Below are 19,450 nucleotides of genomic sequence, written 5' to 3'. Positions count from 1 at the left end.
ATGAGGATGTAACACACTTGTCAAAATAATCTTTCCAAAATTGTTCTTTTGCCACATGTGCTCCTAAAAAAACTAACTTATGGTCCTCTGTCCACTTCCTGCTTTACACCACATCCTCTAAACTGATTAGCCAGGAATTTCTGTTTAAAGTGTCCTAAACTTAAGCGTACACTTTTTTTTGTCCTTTCAATGTATATCCTATCTTCATGTAGCCTATGTTTAAAGCTTTTCTGTCAAAACTAATTGCATGACTTAAATCATTTTAAAAGCATATTATATCCACATTTCTATGTGAAATGTACATATAAAACATATAGAATGTGTACCCTTAAAGAAGGAAAGGATAGCTGGTGTTTTGACTTAGAGTCAAGCTACCCATAATTCCATTTATGACATATATGTGCATCATTCTGACAAAAGTGTGGTAATTGGACTGCCTTTTTCATGCATATGTGTCGAATTTCATTGAGGCCTTCGACCGCTTTCCGTCTACCTTCTATGGTTTCAAGCCTTTGGCCAGGCCTGCATTGTAAAAGCAGATAAGCAGATTCTTTGTTAAATAAAGGTGAAATGAAAAATGATCTAGCCTCATTACCAAACAATAAGAGTTAGCGAGAGGCTGCCAAATACTCAGGCCAAACATGGGGAGTAGAACTTTGAATGGGCCATTGTCACTCTCACTGAAGGTGCTATGGACTCGCAGGGTGACTCCCAGTGTGTGATGCTAATGTTATGACGGTTCCCTCCCTATGGCCTACTTAAACTCTCTACATGTGACCTAACCCTGTTATAAGTACGGGAATCTAAAATGTCATCCATCCGGCTTCGTCTTTGTATCTCAACAGCTAGGGCTTCAATGCCTCTGGCCTCAATACAAAGAAAAACTTCAGGAAATATATTTTATGTTCGCTGATAATCTAACAATATGAAGCTGCATTAAAGTTCAATGCAGTAGACAGTGGTCTATTATGAAAAAATATCACATAAGTACACATTAATGTTTACAATACCGTAGTGAAGCTCCTGAGGCCAAAAGCGACCTTATTGTTTACCCACATAACTCCATAAACAATAGGTTTTCTGAGCCAGCTGCCTTATGGCTGATATAACAAGAAGAAGTCAAACTGATAAAAGATTTAATGTTGTTTAATGTATGTTCTGTGGTGCTGTTCTATCTTACAGACAGAACTTTAAATGATTCCATCAACAAAAAAATGGAGTCAGGACAGTTTGACATTTTCAGTATCTTACTATTTCACTCAAAAACAGTTCATATTAAGTCCTTATATAAACTTTTATTTGATTTATACATTTCAAACAAAGGGATTGACAAAGGGGACTTAAAGATAAACTGTTAACTTTGGGTTGTTAAGATTAATGAAGAACGTCTATGTGATTGATAAACTTCAGATAAGGAGGTAGAGCCAGACCTTGGTAATCTATGTTTGAATTATAGTATTATGTGATTTTATGAGTAATTTACAAAGAATATGCTTTTGTAACAGGCACTACTCATTAGCTCAGACCTAGAAGAAACTTGTGTTCATGTGTTAATGAGGTGTTCCTAAACTGATTTTTTTTTGGTTTTTTTTTTTGTTATTGGAACAAGAAATAAAAATGTCTAAATATTTATTTAAAGGACACATTTAATTCATATGAATGCTTAATTATCAAAATCATTGTTGTTTTTTTTTTTATTGCAGCCTAGTAGATAGTAGGTAATAGTAGATAAGTATTCAAGTACTGAAATCTCATTGCTTAAGAAATACCTTCAGTTTTTAACAATACCCAACATAAAATGAAAGGATTTGGGATTAGGCCAATAAAAGTTGCTGCTGTCTGTCTTTGATGTGACCAGTTTCTCAGTGGTTTGGGCATGCTTTTGTGTCGCCTTGGTGAACCCAGGCCAGTGGTCAAGAGATGAGGTCATGACCAAGGTGATAAATCACTGTACTCATACATACATGTTCTTTCTAACTGTGGTACAAATCACCTATGACTTCATCTTGTTGAAATTAGCACTTGCTTAAACTTACAGAACAGCAGGATTGGTTTTAGCCAGAGTAAAAGGGCATCCTGCATCATTTATGTGACAGGATTATTGCTCAGTCATTCCGAATTGGTAGTGCACACCCACGAGCGTGAGAAAATGAGCAAGTCTGTCCCTCATCCAAATAAATGAAGACACTGTGAAAGGGTGTTCTGTCCTGCAGCCTAACCCCAACACCACCCACAGCCTTTCATATACCCACAAACACACACACTCACACTCCTTATAAGACTAACACTCCGAAGAACCGTCCTTTCAAAAGCCAGCAGACAGTGGTTTATCACCAAGACCTGGACTATAGATGTCTTTGTGAGGGCAATTTATTGTTTGCAGCAGATGTTAAAGTCAGTTTTATTTCATGCCACTTTCAAAGCACTGGAAATCATGTTTTCTTATGGGTAGACCCTAATTATTTAGTTATTTATTCTATATATAGGGGAGTGTTTGTGAGTGTTTTCCAGAAAATTTTTTTAACAAGAGTAGATTTTAAATTGCAGAAGCAGATGAATACAGTAGGTGAATAGAGTACTTCTAAGCCTTTCTTAGTGGTCCTATACTCGAACCCTGAGGCAATTCTATTTGGCAAAAAAATTAAATACTGCTAATCCATTTAAAAGTGCATACTACTCTGCCTGTTTGATTATTGCACTGGGTTGTGGCAATACTGGTTTTGCAGGGATTTTACAGGTTGAAACAAGTGCAGTATATTAAAAGAAAAGCATTGTTCTGTCATTAACATGCTTGTGAATGTATACTCCGTATTTAGCTTCAATTTCAACAAAAGGGGATTGCCAGACGGTTCTTTCCTATACATATGAGCATAGGATCTGAAATGTAATAGTGCACCATATTATATGTTTTTGAATGAACTAAGACCTTGTTCTTTTTTGGGGAGTTTCCCATTGGGAGGTGACAACAATCATGCCTCGCACAGACAGTGTAATTTGCTGTGCACTTGGAGCCTCAGTGATGAAGAAGGAGAAAAAGGGTCTCTTTGAAAGTTGGTGCTGACTGCAGGAACACCTGGATTCTTTTCGCAACTACAAAGCGGAAAGACGGAAAAAGAAGCCCTGGTACTGATTAACCAGCCAACCCCTCCTTCCCTTTGCCACTGAAGGCAATGTACAAAGAGCAAAAGGCATACAAACGCGCGCACACACACACACACATGCATGCAAGCACATGAATTATCTTCTCTAGATCAGTAGAGATGTCTGCGCCCCTTAAGGGCGACCATATGGATTGACTTTACACTGAAAAAGCCTTGTAAATATTGAACACACTTACTGTAACGCAACTGCTTTCGGCATTATCCGAATTCTCATTGAAATTTTACAATACCTCAAAAGTAGAACTTATTAACATCAATAGTTAATAGCAAATGCAAACTAATACCAAACTATATTGTCAATAGTGGGTTTTTTCAGGAGTAAGTGGAAATCTTGAATCTATACACAAAATAAATCATTAAACCTGTTACAGATCAGTTTGCTTCTTCAGGAAATACATCCTTAAAATGATTATTCAATAAATGTATTAATATAAAAAAAGAAAAACATTGTCTTGTGTATAAGTGTGTACTAGATTTTTAGCTTTAATCTGAAGAAATGGGGGTTTCCAAAGATGGTACTTTCCTGTGAATATGAGTATAGTAATTGAAATGTGAGCGCACCATATTAAATTCCATGTTATTCAAGAAGTATATCAGCAGCCTTATTGTCTTTGTTGTTATTATAATTTATGTGGTGAAAAAAACAAACATTTGCATTTTCAAGATTTTTTTCAAAAGTTTTCAAGGTTTTATTTCAAAGATACATTTAAACTGGTCAAAACACTAAACATACACAATGATGAATATATAAATATTCCTTAGTATTTACAAAGCATACATCTATTTAAAAAAGTATATCTGGTTTTCTACAGCTGTATTTATACAATAACACATGCAAGCAATTCAGACATTTCTTGACATCTTCTCTTAATTAGATTTTCACCTTGTCCCCTTCTGCTCCCCATGCTTTGGTCTTTTGTGTCCCTCCTTATTAACTATGCCTTGGTCCATTGGCTAAACACTTGTGATGCCACGATAGTCAGCCTAAAGGTGGCCCAAAAGGTACAGATAAACTGAGACAGGGTCAGCCCCGAGGTCAAAAAGGGCCCTGAGGGTTTGTGTGTTCTCTGAGCGTCTCCTCTGGGGAAGCGGATTTCGACTGACCCCATGACCTTGTATGCTTGACCAGTCAAACGCTGAGGCTTACTGGCTTACCCTTCAACTAAGTACAAGTGCTTCTGTCATTACATCTCTTAAAATCACTTAAAATAAAAAAATACAATTCTATTGTATATAGAGATGTACAGTATGTCCTTAACAAATACAATATTTTATAGTCCTTTAAAAAACATACGCTGTTTCAGGAGCTCTGTCTCTTTCTAACTGCCCCATATGTGTTTCTCCACCCAATACAGAGGGTCAGCAGAGTTTACAGAAAAAAGTCAGTTAGCAATTTCTTCACAGGAACTTTCTTCACAGAGGGCCCTGGCTCTCGACAGCAGAGTACTCGGTCTCAGAGGCACGTGTAACGTCGATTAGCTTGGCAAGGCCACTTTTGGTAGAATACTTAAAGATGAAGGCCTTCATTAAGTCATAGCGGTAGTTGCGGTTGATGAAGTTGTACACGACTGGGTTGATGCAGCAATGTAGCAGTGAAAGGCACTGAGTTACATGCAGCGCAACATACAGTGTGTTCTCCAATGTGCAGCTCAGTGGCAGGACGTTGAGCAGTGCCAGAGTGTCCAGAAGTACTGTGCCATGGTAGGGTAGCCAGCACACTAAAAACACCACTATATAGGTGAAGACGAGGCGTCGGCTGGCACAACGCTCCTGGTCCGATGAGGAGCTGATCAGCCTGGCCAGAAGAGCATAAAATATAGCAATAACTGGAAAGGGAATGGCAAAGCCTAGGACAATGAAGCTCAGCTGGACACCTACAGTCCACTCAAGCAACTTCTCAGCTGGGTACATGGACTTGCACACGGTTATATCTGAGTGCGTGGACTTGACTGCCTGGAGAAAGTAAGTATCTGGTAGGGCAGCGAGCAGTGCCAAAACCCAGATTCCCACACAAATGACCTGCCTGGTCCACCTTCTCTTGTTGGGGCTTTGGGAATCACTGAAGCGAGCCACAGAGAGATAGCGGTCAATGCTCATGCAGGTGAGAAAGAAGATACTGCTAAAGAGGTTGACACTGAAGATGAGATGTGTGATCTTACACATGGCATCACCGAATGGCCAGTGGCCATGCTGGATAAGCGAGATGATGGATATCGGCAGTGTTGCCACGACACACAGATCCGCGATGGCCAGGTTGAGGATGTACAAGTGTGTTTCGTGACGCTCACGGCTAGAGCGAATATTCACCCACACAACCAGTGTGTTAGCAGCCAGGCCAATGATGAAAATGAACATGTAGAGGATGGAGAGGGAGTAGAGCATGGCGTCATGGCTGAAAGTACTTTGGCACACCATTGTTTCCAGCCGGGAGCCGTTCTCCTCCAGGAAGGAGAAGTTCTGCTCCCTCAACATGTCCAGCAAGTCAGTCAGCTCATTCATGTTCACACTCATGGTGATTTCCCCTTACCGGAACTGCTGATCCTGCAATGTAAAACATCCAATGGTGAGTTATATGCTGGCAAGAAACACGTACAGGTCACAATTAAGTACGGAGAGGCACAAAAATGTGCAACAAAGAATGTTTATTTTTAAAAACAACATTCATAATCTAAAACATTTTAAATGCGCCAGGGTCCCATGTCAGAGGGCAGGACCTCATGTGGTTTGAAGGAATTTTTTCACCCTTATACATAACAGAGAGCCATTTCTCAGGGTTACCGGGTTGCTTGTAATCTATCAATAGCAAGGCTGCCTGCTCAAAAATAAATAAAAAGAGCAATTTTTAAAGCTAATACTATAGCATAATGTCTCTGAAAGCAATGTCTAAAAAAAATGCAGCTGAAAGGAAGAAAATGCAAGATTGGTGTTCTCTCTTCTCTATGACTGTTATCAGTATCTATTTTGCTATCACACCAAGTCCATTAGCAGAAAAAGAAGTACTGATAGCAGCACAGCTTCATATATAATACAGGCTCAAACATCATGCAGTCAGTAGACACTCACTGGATTATAACTAAACCTACTATGACAGGTTTATAACAACAATCTACAGATTTCGAATACCTCACTCCTACTGGTCAGGAGTTACAAAAAAATAAAAGCCATTTACTAGAATAACTGCACTAATGCAAAAATGCATAAAGAAGCCTATAAAGGAGCACAGTGACAGAAAGCAGAGAGCTCGACTTCCAAAAATCCAATCGGAGTGACTGAGGGTGAGGAGAGGAAAGAAGACTAGATTGCTCAGAAGGGGAAAGACTGCAGTACAAATGAGTATGTCCAGCAGGAATTAGGACAGATAGAAAGAAAAAGTGAATAGCACCATCCTAAAAATATATTGTATAACACATCTTATTATAAAATCCACTCCACTGTTATTAAGAGAGCCAAGTGCATTAGGCATTTCACAAAGAGCAGTGTGCAACCAAGCAAAGAAGATCAAAGAAGGTTTTACAATGCCTTTGGTAGAACATGCATCTTAAACCTAACCAGGGGCAGATCTTAATCTGTACTTTACACAGAATTTAAAAGAAAGTGTCAGCTTTCAAACGGATGACTTTGCATTTGTGTGCGGCTCGCAGCTGAAGAGCCATCGACTGATATAATCTGTTTAAGTCTGTTTAGGTTCGTCTCAGCTGTTCCGGCTGTTTAGAGCAAGAAACAGTGTTAGCACCTAATCTTAATGCCATTAAGAGAAATGTGAGAGGAGATGCAGCTGCTTATAATGCACTGCTACAAGATTATGATCCTACAAAAAAAAAAACACAGTAGCAAAAGAGCCAGTTGCCTTTACAGCTCTCCTCTGCAATTATTAGTGGAGGGAGACGATGTGAGCAACGTCAAGTCCCGGCCTGGCTCATCAGGTGCAATAAAACATGGTGGCCTTATAAGTGCTCCCCCACCCACCTTGTTGTAAACTGTTGTGTTTACTCTTCTCAGATGCAGCGGGCGCCCTTACCTGAACCCCCAGGCCTGGAGGCACAAAGAGTTCCCTGTGTGGATACTGCAACTCTCGCCTTAAAACCCCCCCTCCCCACCAATGTCTCTGTCTCTCAGTCTCTCTCTCTTTAAGTCCCTGAAACTCAGCATTGTTTCCCTTAAATCATTCGGCTCCACGTTGAGAAAGGAATGACCAGTGGACCTTAGTGTCAACCCAAAACCTAAAAAAATGTGTGTAGTGAAAGTGTTAAGATGCGAAATCAGAAAAGCAATAGCACCAAATGGATAAACATTTCGGAAAAAGTCACAAAAAAAAAAAAATTACATGCTGCAATAGAAATGGAGGGTAATGAAATAAAAGAGGGAATGTTTGCAAAAGAAAATATATATAGATACATAGCTAAAATGATCACTAGGTGAAAATTCACAGTATCACTGCACTCAGGTAAGAAAAAAAAATCCATGAAATAAAATAATGATGTATAAGAAAGAGATTAAAGACTTCAACTTTATAAGCCTATTATACCTCTAAACACTTCTCCAGGGCTTGATGCATCACTCCTAATAAACTCGACTCATTGCTCAGACAGTGAAATCAGCTCCTAATGACACTTTGCCACAGGGTGAGCTGTGAAAAATGAGGTAATCCGAATTGGTTAGAATGTTAATCCGTTTTCAGGAGCTTAAAGAAGCAAAATTAGGTCTTTTTTCTTAAACTGTTATACACCAGTTCAGCACCACATAACTGCCTGAGACCAAAACAGCAGCTTGTGCAGAAGGATCGCAGAGGTTTCTTCAGTCCAGAGGTTTTTAAGGTCAGAAGCGTTTTAAAGTAGCATTGAATTAAAAAAAAAGGGAAGAAAAGAATCCTTACTTTCTTGTATTCGTGCTCCGGGATTCCGCAGATCTCTTCGTGTCGTAATCCTGCAGAGTCACGCGTCTGGCTCAAGCACAGAACAGACTGAGAGACTGAAAGAGAGTGTGTGAGTATAGAGAGAGAGAGCGAGAGAGAGAGAGAGGGAGAGAGAGATGATCTCGCTTGTGCTCTACTGGTGCTCGTTAATATATGCGGAGGAGAGTAGGAACGCCTCCCGCCCGCAGAACTGAGGAACTGAAGCGTAGAAACCTTAGAGTTTCTGGCCAACCAAACAATAATGAGAACGGACGTGCGACACGTCGGATTTCCCTCCGCAACAATATAAACACATCAACACACAGCTCCAATCCGACGTCACACCAAACGCACATCAAGAGACCTGAGACTCCACCAAAGGATTTGACATTAGAGTCAAATAGAAACACATGCACTTTTTTGCTTTTTATTTTTCACCAGATTCGTGTTTAATGGTGTTCAAATGTTTTAAAAGCTGTCAAATGTTAATGATTATTACAGTTAATTTAGGGTAAATGCCAAACGTTCATTCTTCTTTATTAGGATTATTACTCACCCCACACCATCGAAACACACACACACATACACACATACACAAAATGACATACCCCCCCCCCATTTTTTTTTTTTTTTTTTTTTTTTTTTTATTGGATGTGTCTTTGTCATTTAAGGCTTTTTTTTTTTCTTTAGTATTTTTTACTGTACATGCGTTTGTATTTGGTTTATACAAATTACTGCCCTTCTTCCAGCTTTTTGTATTACGGCTAATCAATCCCCTTTAAATTCTTGTTCCTTCATTATTTAAGGATTATATATATATATATATATATATATATATATATATATATATATATATATATATATATATATATATATATATATATAGGTATATAATCCATATGATAAATAACTCTCATGTTTCAAAATTCTCCTTAGAAACTTAGAAGCACCCTTCAAAATTCCCATCTTTCTCTAACTCTGCATACTATGGGCATGCTGTACCTCTATTACTCTGTCGTTACTGGAGGTAATTGTAATGTTTTGCATTATGTTTTAGAATTTAGACCAGACCTAACCTGCCTTCATCAATCCCTTAGTAATTGTATAATCTGGATTAAAGTTCAATAATCTTTATAATCCTATACTTGAAAAATGTATAATAAACTTTAAAAAGAGTTTCATTCTTTTAACAATGGACGTTATCCCACAGCAGCTTCGCCGAATAAAATGATATATAATTGGAATGTGTAAATTTAGTGCCTATAAGTTTGTCCAGTAGCTACTGTGGCAAGAAAAACTCCCTGAGATGGTATGAGGAAGAAATCTTAAAGGAACCGGACTCAAAAGTGAACCCATGCTCATCTGGGTTTCACTAAATGTCCAGTTATTATAGTTCAATAATTATTGAGGTTTGCTGTTCAGTGAATGGTGCTTAAATGCAAAACTGTTCATACAAACTGCAGTCCTAAGATATAACCGTGTTTGCTTAACTATTGAAGCATTAACTGAGAGGGTTTTTTAATGTACAGTTAGACTCGATTAAAACACTGGAGGTGTTTAGTCTACATTGTGTACGAAAGCCCCTCAATCCACATTGTGTTATGAATAGTGGCAGGTGATTCCATTTGTTGTTTTTCCTGTTCCTAGTTTAATTTACCGTATATCCGTTTGGCAGTGGCTCCATGGGATTACAAAAAAGAGGCTTAATATAGGCACAAGAGGCTTTCACCTGTTGCTGTTGAGCAAGTGTTCAGTTGGCCTTAAGTCTTTTGAGATAAGGTTGCATGCTGGCTCACATCCGCTACATATTGTGTGGTTTACACAGAAATAGTAAGTTTCAAAATAGAAAATGAAGATGAATTAAATCTTGATTGGCACACTATGTTTTCTGAGTGAGTTTCAGCTGTTAAAGCAAGTTATGCATGACAGCACAACCATAAAATGATGTTATACTTCTTATGTTATACCACGTTTTGCCTAAACACAATGCAAAACCTGTTTCAGATTTTATCACAGGAAGCTCAAATTATTCCTTTGAGTTCATGACCTACTGTAAATTAAGCCCAAATATTGGGCTTTGACCAAAATATTGTTTTCATTCAGCAATCAGGATGGATTCAAATGCATTCAGTGACTGCCAGCATTTTCTTTAATGAGGAAGGAGGTGGATCAATAGGCCTTGAGTACGCAAATAAATGCAAGGCATTAAGCAACACCTGACCAAACAATACACGCATACAGTATTTCCTGTGTATTTGAAGCAAATCGCAGCCGGACAGCGGAAATGCACATGCAGACAGATTCAGGACTTGCTACAGGGAATTTCCAGTACCACGGTTCCCACAGATTATTTAATACAACAGATGACATTAAATAGCTGCAGAATAATGATGGCCATTGCTCTCTATTATTAAAAAGCATAAGGGTAAAAATCTTGCACTAAGGAAGTAACTGAAGCAGCAGGTCGGTGAACATGTTTGAAACACATTTGGTTTTCGTTAGAGGTCCTGTATGGTCAAAAATGTCAAAATGAAAGATTGGCGAGGGAGGAAATAAATTTTTTCCCCTTTGTGAGTAATTTTCTACGGCATTTATCAGGCCTCAGTTAATTTCGCATTCTTGACTTCAACAAAAGTTGATGAGATGCTTAGTGTCTACTCATAAATAGAAACAATAATCTATATATTACCTAAATATCACAGTTCCACTTCATTCTTTTAGTACAATATTGTGCCCAGAATATATACCAAGCTGTGCAATTATTCTCTAAGGATTCTTGCAGAACGGCTCATGCACTCATAAAAGTGTTTAATATCTTATAATCCATATAATAAACCAATAATATATTTCTGTGCACATCCCCTAGGAATAAATCTCATTTTGACAAAAATGTTGAAAGATGTTTTTAGCCAGACTGACCCCAGTAGGAAAAAAACCTTCACATGCCTTTACATTTGATCATGTGTTTATTCCCATGTGATTACATGAGCCATGTGGGAAGGTGGGAAACATGGGTAGGTGCAATTCATCATGTTATGCCCTGAAATGTTATGCCCTGAAATTCAGGTAAACACGTGGCATGATGTGAACAAGATGTGATCCCACACTGCAAGGAAATTATGCATGCAAACAAAACCCTATACATAGAACACTGACATGCAAAAATAGGTTAAGATTGTGTTCAATGTGAAAACGGGCACTGGGTGTAAAGTGTGTAAGAAACACTGTTGTAAAAGTCTACGTGTACACCTGCTGCATTGTATGCACATAAGTAGAACAGTGCAATAAATGTCAAGAAGGTACAAGTTGCAAGAAAGATACAGCTTGAGATGAATTATATTGATTATTTCTCCAGCTCGTGAACCTTGATCCATTTGAATACAATGAGCAGACTAGATGCATGTGCTTTACAACCCGGCTTAGCTTGCTATTTGAAGATTTGCCACTTTAACTTCACTTCACGCTTTCTTTCATTCTTGTTTTTTATCCCTCGATAAGATAAGATGATCCGAAAATTGTCTTAAAAGATAACATCATTTTAATGCGTATATTGTCTTCTGTGGGTTTTTTAAACAGCTCTGTTTCTTGAACGCATTCTGTGCTAAGCGCGTCTCCAGCTGCGCGCGCGCTCGCATTCAGGCCCGCTTTGATCTCGTCGCCATGGTAGCGGCGCGAGGCGTCGAACAAACTACACGGGGCGCGAGGAGCGAGAAAGTCAGCGGTTTGATTAGTCATGGCGGATGGAACTGAATCAGTATATAGATTCAATGTAATCATACGCAATTTGGCATGAACTCATCATTATTTTGTTTGGTTTTGTTGCTCAACATTTCCTGTTTCGCAGTGAGCTGCATATATCGTGCGCGCGCTTCTTCGCCCAGGCTCTAACACTGAAGTGCACTGACTTTTGGAAAAGTGAAAGTGATCGCCTTGAAGGATGTCGCACAGGTATGAAAATAACTCCCCGACCTATATATATGTTAACATGTGAATGAATGCATTGCTTTAATGTTGTTTATAATGTGTATATCGGTATATAAATGACTCAACATCCATACATACCATATACTATATAAAACAATAGCCTTAAATGTGCATTCTTGCATAAATCTTAATTGTAAGAAAGAGAATTTTGTGCCAACCTGCATGCAAACAAGTGGAAAAACTGCACTCTAAGACAGAGGTAGGTGTGGGTGGGTGTGTGCGGGGGGCTTAATCGTATTCCAGTTCCAAATGTTGGCTTCAATGCCTTTCCCACAGTACTGTGACTTGAATGAAGTGTATGGTCAGCTATATTCTGAACTGCACAACAACACACACACTGAGGCGCATGTGCAAGTGTAAAGGCCCAGGAATGACACTTCACAGATCGCTCCATCAGAAAAAGTTTTATTCCATTTATGGCCTAGCACTGCTGTCAACATATCATCTTTCACCGCATAAGTAGGATAGTAGGCTGTCCAGCTGTTTTGTTGCCTGCAAGTTAGGGTATTTGAAAGAAGAGAAGTTTCCCGCCCAGATTTTATTGTAAATTTGGCTTTAGAATTGTCCTCCCAACCTCGACCTACAGCTGCACCCCAACCCCCCTACATACTCCCACTCAATGCACTCTCCTTTGATTTGGTCACTCCTACAACCAATGGCGCTTGACAGTGGTTTTGCCCACACTGAGACCCCACTGTATGGCCCCATCAGAATACGAAAAGAAGGTAGTTTCACCCTCACTCTGAACCCTTTCAGAGATGCACAAAAGGGACTCCCATGCACAGGAGGGTTAAAAGAAGGCAAAGGGGGCATTTACCACAGCAATGTGTATTCTATTTACAAGATTGAAATGAAAGAAACGAAGTGAAAGAACTTATCAGATTGTTTCATATTCCCAAAGCATGATCCACTTATTAGTATATACTCCTATTTGCTAATACTTCATATAATCTGTTCTCTTGGTTGATCAGGATTAGAAAAAATACAGCCTGAGGGTTCTAACACTGCAGTTAAACTATCAATAAGCTTCTACAGGGCAGGTGATTTAGAGAGGTGTTGTTAGAGACGTTAGAATGTAATAAACTCTAGCGTGGTTCTCCTGAATGGGCCCGGGCCAGCATGTGCAAGGTGTAGGGTGAAAAAGAGTTATAAAGTGTTTCACATATCCAGAGACACCCCTGAGAATATATCTCTTCACTCAGATTTCAGTTTATCAATTACCTTGTAGTTATAATGTTCACACTGTAAATGTATTACTTAGGCCTATCGCAGTTTATTAACTTATATATACTGACAACTCATTTCATATGAAATCACTGTACAAGTGTTTGTTGCATGTATATTTGAACCTAAAAAAATGTAAAGTTTTATGTATATGATTTCTAGCACAGATGCTTAAATCTTCTGCCATTAAACCAACCTCATTCTCTTGAGCGTAAATTATTTCCAAAAAAGAAAAAAAAGATATCTATTGGTTTTATTGTAACCAGAGATGAAACCTTCAATTAAAGAGAACTTCTGCACAAGAATAGTTATCAGATTGATGTGGATTAGCATTTCAAAGTCTGTTATTACTCTTTTGTGCTCAGCTCTTATGGCAGAATGTGGGCAGATGCCCAGGGGGCCTTGCAGGATCTACTGCAAGACGAGATGCCTGCCATGCTTCCCCGTCCTCAGAAAGATAGTTTTCAGGTCTTTCAGACTCTGGCTACTTTCTACCTGCGATACCTTCAGATCTTCCGGCGACTGGAGGCAGCCTACGACCAGATCGTGCACCCCCAGAAGATACGTGTGGTGCGCCACGTCCTGGAAGGAGTCATGGGGAGATTGGTGGAGCTGAAGAACGAGATGGTAGAGCTAGAGTTTTCTGAGTTTCACTACTTGGATGATGTGCTGCAGGACCTAAAGTTGACACCTGTGAGTGCATGTACATTTTTTTTGCACCTTTTACAACACCATGTACAGAGAGTAATAAGATAGAGCTGCAATTAGTCCATGAGAACATTTGCATATGAATCAACCAGGATTTCTCTATTTACTTCACACATGAAATGAGTTTCACTGTAGAAAAAACAACTTCTGAATGAACATTGACCAGTCTTAATCCCAACACTATTCAAATTTAAATCCTTGATGTCATAGATTCTAGGGAGAAAAACACTAGTCTAAACTGTAGTACATGTACTTATTTAAATTTGAGATTAGTTAAATCATCACACTACAATGTAGCATGTACTTAATTCTTTGCCTAAAATACTTTTAGTTTACTGCTTTGTCCAAAAAAAACCCCTCAGTCTTTGTGATTGGTAAGTACTACTTTGCAAATTAAATCCTTTTAAACGGATTCTTATTTTTCAGAAAGGTAAGTGTGACCATGTGACCCACATGACCTACACCAGCAATGCTCTGCAGTTTTCCACTGGCCAGTTGCCCTTTTGAGCTTTAATCTCAATTAAATCTTTTGTGCTTTTCACAGGAGGACTTGGAGGTTCCCATCCCACGCTATTTTTTGAGGGAAAGGATGAAAGCGATGAAAGAAAGAGAGAAAATGCTGGCTCACATTCTGGCGGAAAAAGGAAACATTGAACAGAAACCTGTGCGTATTAAACACTTATTCACTCCCAATACAATCACAGCCTACATATTTTTTCAGGTCAGGATGATATTATCTGGAATAATGCAGAAATACAAGATTACAGAGATTTCAATTTTGTCTTAGATCTACTTTAGAACTTTGTCTGGTTGATAACAAGCATAGTTTCCATACAGAATAATTGTTTTGCTGTTATATTTTACATATTCCATATCAGCTGTAATAGAAGATTAATCTACATTTTCTGATCAATTATAATAAAAAAATTCCACAGCACTAATTATGAATTTTGAAAAAAAATAACTATTTCCTGTTATAATGAATGGGGTTTTTATTACACAGAATGCAATACAAGACAAAAGAACATAAGAAACACAAAACACAGTCTTTCAATAATCGTTTTATTTATTAATGGAAACAGCATTTGCAACAACTTTACCTATAAAAATCTCCCCTTAATCCCAACAATTTCTCATACCTTTAGCAGTGCCAACAAGTACAAGCAAAAACTTTAGATAATCAAAGATCAGTCTTTTACAGCACTGTGATAGAAGTTTGGCCCACTTTTCTTTGCAGAATTGCTTTCATTTAGCCACATTGGATGACTTTAGATAGGAAATTCTCATTTAAGAGCCAGAACAATGACTTGTAGGAGTGGAATTTGATTTCCTATGAGTTATTCAGAGATGGGTATGCTCTTGTGGTTCGGATTATTGACTTGCTGCACATCTCAATTGCACTATAACTTCTGCTCATTGAGTGATAACTAAGTATTATCCTATAGAATGTTCGGGTAGAGAGCAGAATTCTGTCAATTCTGTCAAAGGTTCATATTTCAATCTGGCGCATATCCCAGGGCGTGAAGCATCAAGATCTCTCAACACCATCAAATTCCCACCATCACGTTTGATTGACTGTTATGATGTTCTTATTGTGAAATGCTGCATTAGCTTTATGCCAAATGAATCACACCAATGTCTTCCACAATGTTCTTCTTTGCAGCCTTCAGTCCACAGAATACGTTTCAGTGTATATACCAAATCTCCAAGCCAAACCTTTAAATCCCTTTGAGTTAGCAGTGGTTGTCAAGCAAGATATGCTGCTATATAGATATTTCTCTGGGTTATTTTGTGATCTTCTAGATAAGTTGTTGGTTGGTCATGTCTGGGAAGATCACAACTGTTTTATGTTTTCTTCATTTAAAGATAATTATTGGACCTAAACACGGATTAGGTGCATAAAGTAATGTGATATGAATGTCATGATCAGGTGAGGTGGCGTGGATGATGGGAGATATGATCCTGTGACATATTCATCGCATCTCTTCAAGAATTTCTTCTTCTCAAAGCATAGTTTGCTTATTGCTGATGCCGCTTATTTCACAATACTAGAGACGTTCGGTCATTGTTTGAAATGTATTATTATTGGTTCTGAGTAACCATGAGGGCATATAGTTGTTTTTTTTTAAGATTTATTTTTGCTTTGGATAACTAATAAAGTGAATATTTTAACTTAAATAAAGATAGGATATTATTTATATTGGATATATCACAACTGCATTGTTATAAATTAAAAGATTGCATCAATTTGACAGTGGTATGTATTAAACTGAATGTAAGAGCTGAAACTCTAACAAAACAACCCTAATGACCAGTCCTCACTTTCTGCAATGTTATATTATGTGTGTGGAATTTTAGGTTGCAGCAAACAATATGACTGTGGAGAGAGCAGTACGATTGCTGCAGGTGTGTGAACGTGCACGACAGGGACGTCTCAGAGCTCATTTTATGAAGGAGATCCGAGATGAGGAGAGGAAAAAACAACGTCAAGTGATCAACAGAACACTGGATCTCCATCTCTCAGCAACACTCATACAGAAGGTACTGTAAAATGCACTTAACAACCGGCACTGAAAAGCATGATATTGGGTTATGGGTTGCTTCCATTCCATGAATTTGAATTCTGAACTAGACTTAAGTTTTTCAAAATGGAGATCATACACTATGATAATTTATGCAAAGAATAAAACACACAAGTGCCATGTTGTTGTATAAAAATTGCTCTTTTATTCCACTTATACCACAACAGTCAGCCAATTATTTATTGTACAGCATCATTAAGACAAGTTTGTTCCCATTATCACTAATGTAATTTAATTGTTTCTTTTTAAAGAAAAAACAAGGTTTTTTGTGTTGCCAAGATCCCAGAACATGAAAAGTCCTTTTTTCTGAACAGTTTTACATGGTAAAATAATTACTGATTGCTTCAGAGCACTGAGACTGGAGAATCCTTCCATAAATGTTAAATGTGACATTTTTATGTCGAAATGTTCTTTGACCGTGTGGAACATCCACCATGAACCCAAAAGTTGTTACTATACAAACACTAATCCAACTTTGGAATATTCAACAATTCAAAAATAAAGGCCCCAAATCAAACAAAATGTTACCTTTGTCATTTTTGCTAAATACAATTTACAACTAAATAAGAAGAACTAATGCAAAACAATAGTAATCTCAATAAATAACTCAATTTGTGCTTGATAAGGTCATATTTAATGCCCGGTAAAATGACTGTGCATATATAGTATTTTAAATTCCAAGATTTATAACAATTATGAAAGAAACCTGTCTTGTGTTAGATAAATGCTGAGTTATTAATGAGATGTTTAAACATAGTTGAGAATGTACAGATTAAATGGAGTAAAAAGACATTTATTGGTACACACACAACTCTCATAACTTTGTTGTCATTCTGTCATAATCTTTTTTTTTCTGAGTAAATATAATGGCTAAGCTGTGCACTCTCTGTGCACTCATAAAAAAAAAATCATAATACTTATGAGCGTGTGAATCAGAAAAAAAGGCTACTTTCAAGCCCAGAGTGAAAATATGACTGTAGCTCAACCTTAACCATGAACTCACATAATGTCCATCTGTCCTGTCATCACTCCTCACTTGCTCTACAATCCTAAATCTATTCACCAGGGATTATGAATGCCATGTAATCACTCCCATAACATGAAAGATACATGCTCAAATCATGGGTGAGAATAATGTGCTTCTAGCTCTTTTGTTATTTCAGGAAGGATTAGCACCTGAGCACAGAGAAAAAAAAAAGAGAAGGGACTTTAGGCATGTTTTTTCATTGTTCTAATCGTGTAATCTGAGTCGAGGTGCCTTGACGTATTTCTCAAAGCATGTGTCCTTCAGACGCTGAACATAATGTTAAACAGATAGCCTTGAAGAGATAGTAGATATGATTGAGGAGTTGTAAGGATTTGTGCAATTGCGTGAGAAGCCTACAAAGCAACATGTGACGGAACAGACTTTTCAACAAAACACAACGGTTTACTTTTATCTCTCATGGTGGTTACTACATATTCGGTGTTTGAGCTACCTTAGTCAGCTTTGTATGCATTTTCTTCAGTACTGTTAGAATATGCAAAGTGATTTACCAGCTTTAGAGAGCCTAATCTCCACACTGTTTGCCTTCTCATTCTCTTCTGTTTGGGCTCAGAAATCCTGGAGACGTAATCTTTTTTATCCAGCCAGCCCTAATTATTGGGCTGGCATCATCTTTGCCCTCACGCAGAGGCAGGAAACTCTTCAGGATAAATGAAATTCTTTGCCTCTGTCTGTGAGCCAAAACCAAATTCTTCGGATTATTTGTCTTGAGGCCGAAATACAGCACAAAGCGCCTCTGCTCTCATTCTTAGCATTTGTACCGCATTAAAACCGAATTCTCCACTTGCGATTACACAATAATCATGACCTATTCCATTCCATTGCACCAGAACTATTTAATAGTGTGCCTGTTACTCAATAAAGTAACACAAAGTCTTTTGTTTAAAAAAATGGTGTTATGTTGGTCTCCAGGCTCTTTCTCATTCAGACATTCTGGTAATCTAAGAAGTGCGCATTGTGAATGTTTTCCTTTGTAGACATGGCGAGGCAACTGGCAGAGGAAGAGGACTGAGAAAGAACGTCTGGAGGAAATGATATTTTTGGGAATGGTTGGTATCAGGAAGCACTGCCAATGCACCGTTTATAGAAAAAATTTCCTTTTTCTTCTAGATTAAAGCTGTTTTCCAGTTATCTAAGGAAATTTTATTTATCCAGGTCATTTTGAATAGCTACTTGTCAGAAGACAAGGCAAAAGCAGTTAATGTAATTGCATCACTCATCTAATGGCTCGTATCATTAATTAAGATCCAAAAGATTTACACCTACCAGAAATTGGATATGAGACTTAACATTTTTGCATCATTATTCCCAGATAGACTCCCAACTTTCAACACCCAGCTCTGCCCAGCAACGAGCAAAGCATATAGAAAGCAGCAGGCATCGGATGCAGGAACAGCATGAAGCAGAGTACCAGCAGGCCCTGATCAATATTAAGGAGTCTGTTCGCTTGTTAGATGGACCAGACATAAAGGAAACACTCCAGGACCAAATACGCCAATGGTTCCTTGAATGCCGGTAAATTGTTGCTTTTGATTTTCATGACCCACACACTCAGTGTATGCCCAAATATACTGATGATGTTATTTAAAACATAATAAAAATGTTATAATTGGTTCAAATCAACCCAATCACTTGGCTGTCAGACCATCACAGTATCATGTATGCATACTTAACAATTATTGACTTCAGAGAACATTTTACACGTTTTTGAAAATTGGAGAAAATCGGGAAAATCAGATAGACAAAATGGAGAACACACAAAACTCCAGACTGAGAAAAACCCAGGCTCAGGACTAAACCATGAATCGTAGACTTATAAGGCTGCTTAAGATAGCCCTTGTACCACTGTGCCACC

The 19,450-nt window shown here is 38.1% G+C and overlaps 2 protein-coding genes across 3 annotated transcripts in view; one reads left to right on the top strand and one right to left on the bottom strand.

Annotated features, from left to right (window-relative positions):
• Window positions 1-3,826: 3,826 nt before the first annotated feature.
• On the bottom strand, window positions 3,827-8,345 carry ackr3b (atypical chemokine receptor 3b). Of its 2 annotated transcripts, none has more exons than XM_083561989.1 (2): window positions 8,035-8,345; window positions 3,827-5,702 (listed from the first exon to the last, which is right to left on the bottom strand). In XM_083561989.1, exon 2 carries the CDS (start codon window positions 5,670-5,672, stop codon window positions 4,575-4,577), a length of 1,098 nt encoding a protein of 365 aa, XP_083418115.1. In that variant the 5' UTR covers window positions 5,673-5,702; window positions 8,035-8,345; the 3' UTR covers window positions 3,827-4,574. The 2 variants fall into 2 exon arrangements, with proteins under 2 accessions (XP_083418115.1, XP_083418116.1); XM_083561990.1 differs by lacking the exon at window positions 8,035-8,345 and adding an exon at window positions 7,687-8,002.
• Window positions 8,346-11,732: 3,387 nt separating this feature from the next.
• Window positions 11,733-19,450, top strand: part of drc11 (dynein regulatory complex subunit 11) — a 51,011-nt gene continuing 43,293 nt past the window's right edge. Inside the window, exons 1-7 of the mRNA XM_083560961.1 lie at window positions 11,733-11,821; window positions 11,897-12,000; window positions 13,626-13,953; window positions 14,513-14,632; window positions 16,327-16,509; window positions 18,573-18,644; window positions 18,908-19,110. Coding sequence (XP_083417087.1) covers window positions 11,990-12,000; window positions 13,626-13,953; window positions 14,513-14,632; window positions 16,327-16,509; window positions 18,573-18,644; window positions 18,908-19,110 — 917 coding nt within the window. The 5' untranslated portion in view covers window positions 11,733-11,821; window positions 11,897-11,989. The remainder of the gene's footprint in view (window positions 11,822-11,896; window positions 12,001-13,625; window positions 13,954-14,512; window positions 14,633-16,326; window positions 16,510-18,572; window positions 18,645-18,907; window positions 19,111-19,450) is intronic.

The sequence above is a fragment of the Silurus aristotelis genome (genome assembly GCF_946808225.1).
Source record: "Silurus aristotelis genome assembly, chromosome: 2".
Taxonomy (NCBI): Eukaryota; Metazoa; Chordata; class Actinopteri; order Siluriformes; family Siluridae; genus Silurus; species Silurus aristotelis.
Note: the sequence above shows the minus strand (reverse complement) of the source record. Positions and strands in the feature narration are given on the sequence as shown.

Bases quoted from the DNA above. Each gene is read 5' to 3' on its own strand.
- ackr3b (XM_083561989.1), bottom strand. From the start codon at position 5,672: ATGAGTGTGAACATGAATGAGCTGACTGACTTGCTGGACATGTTGAGG.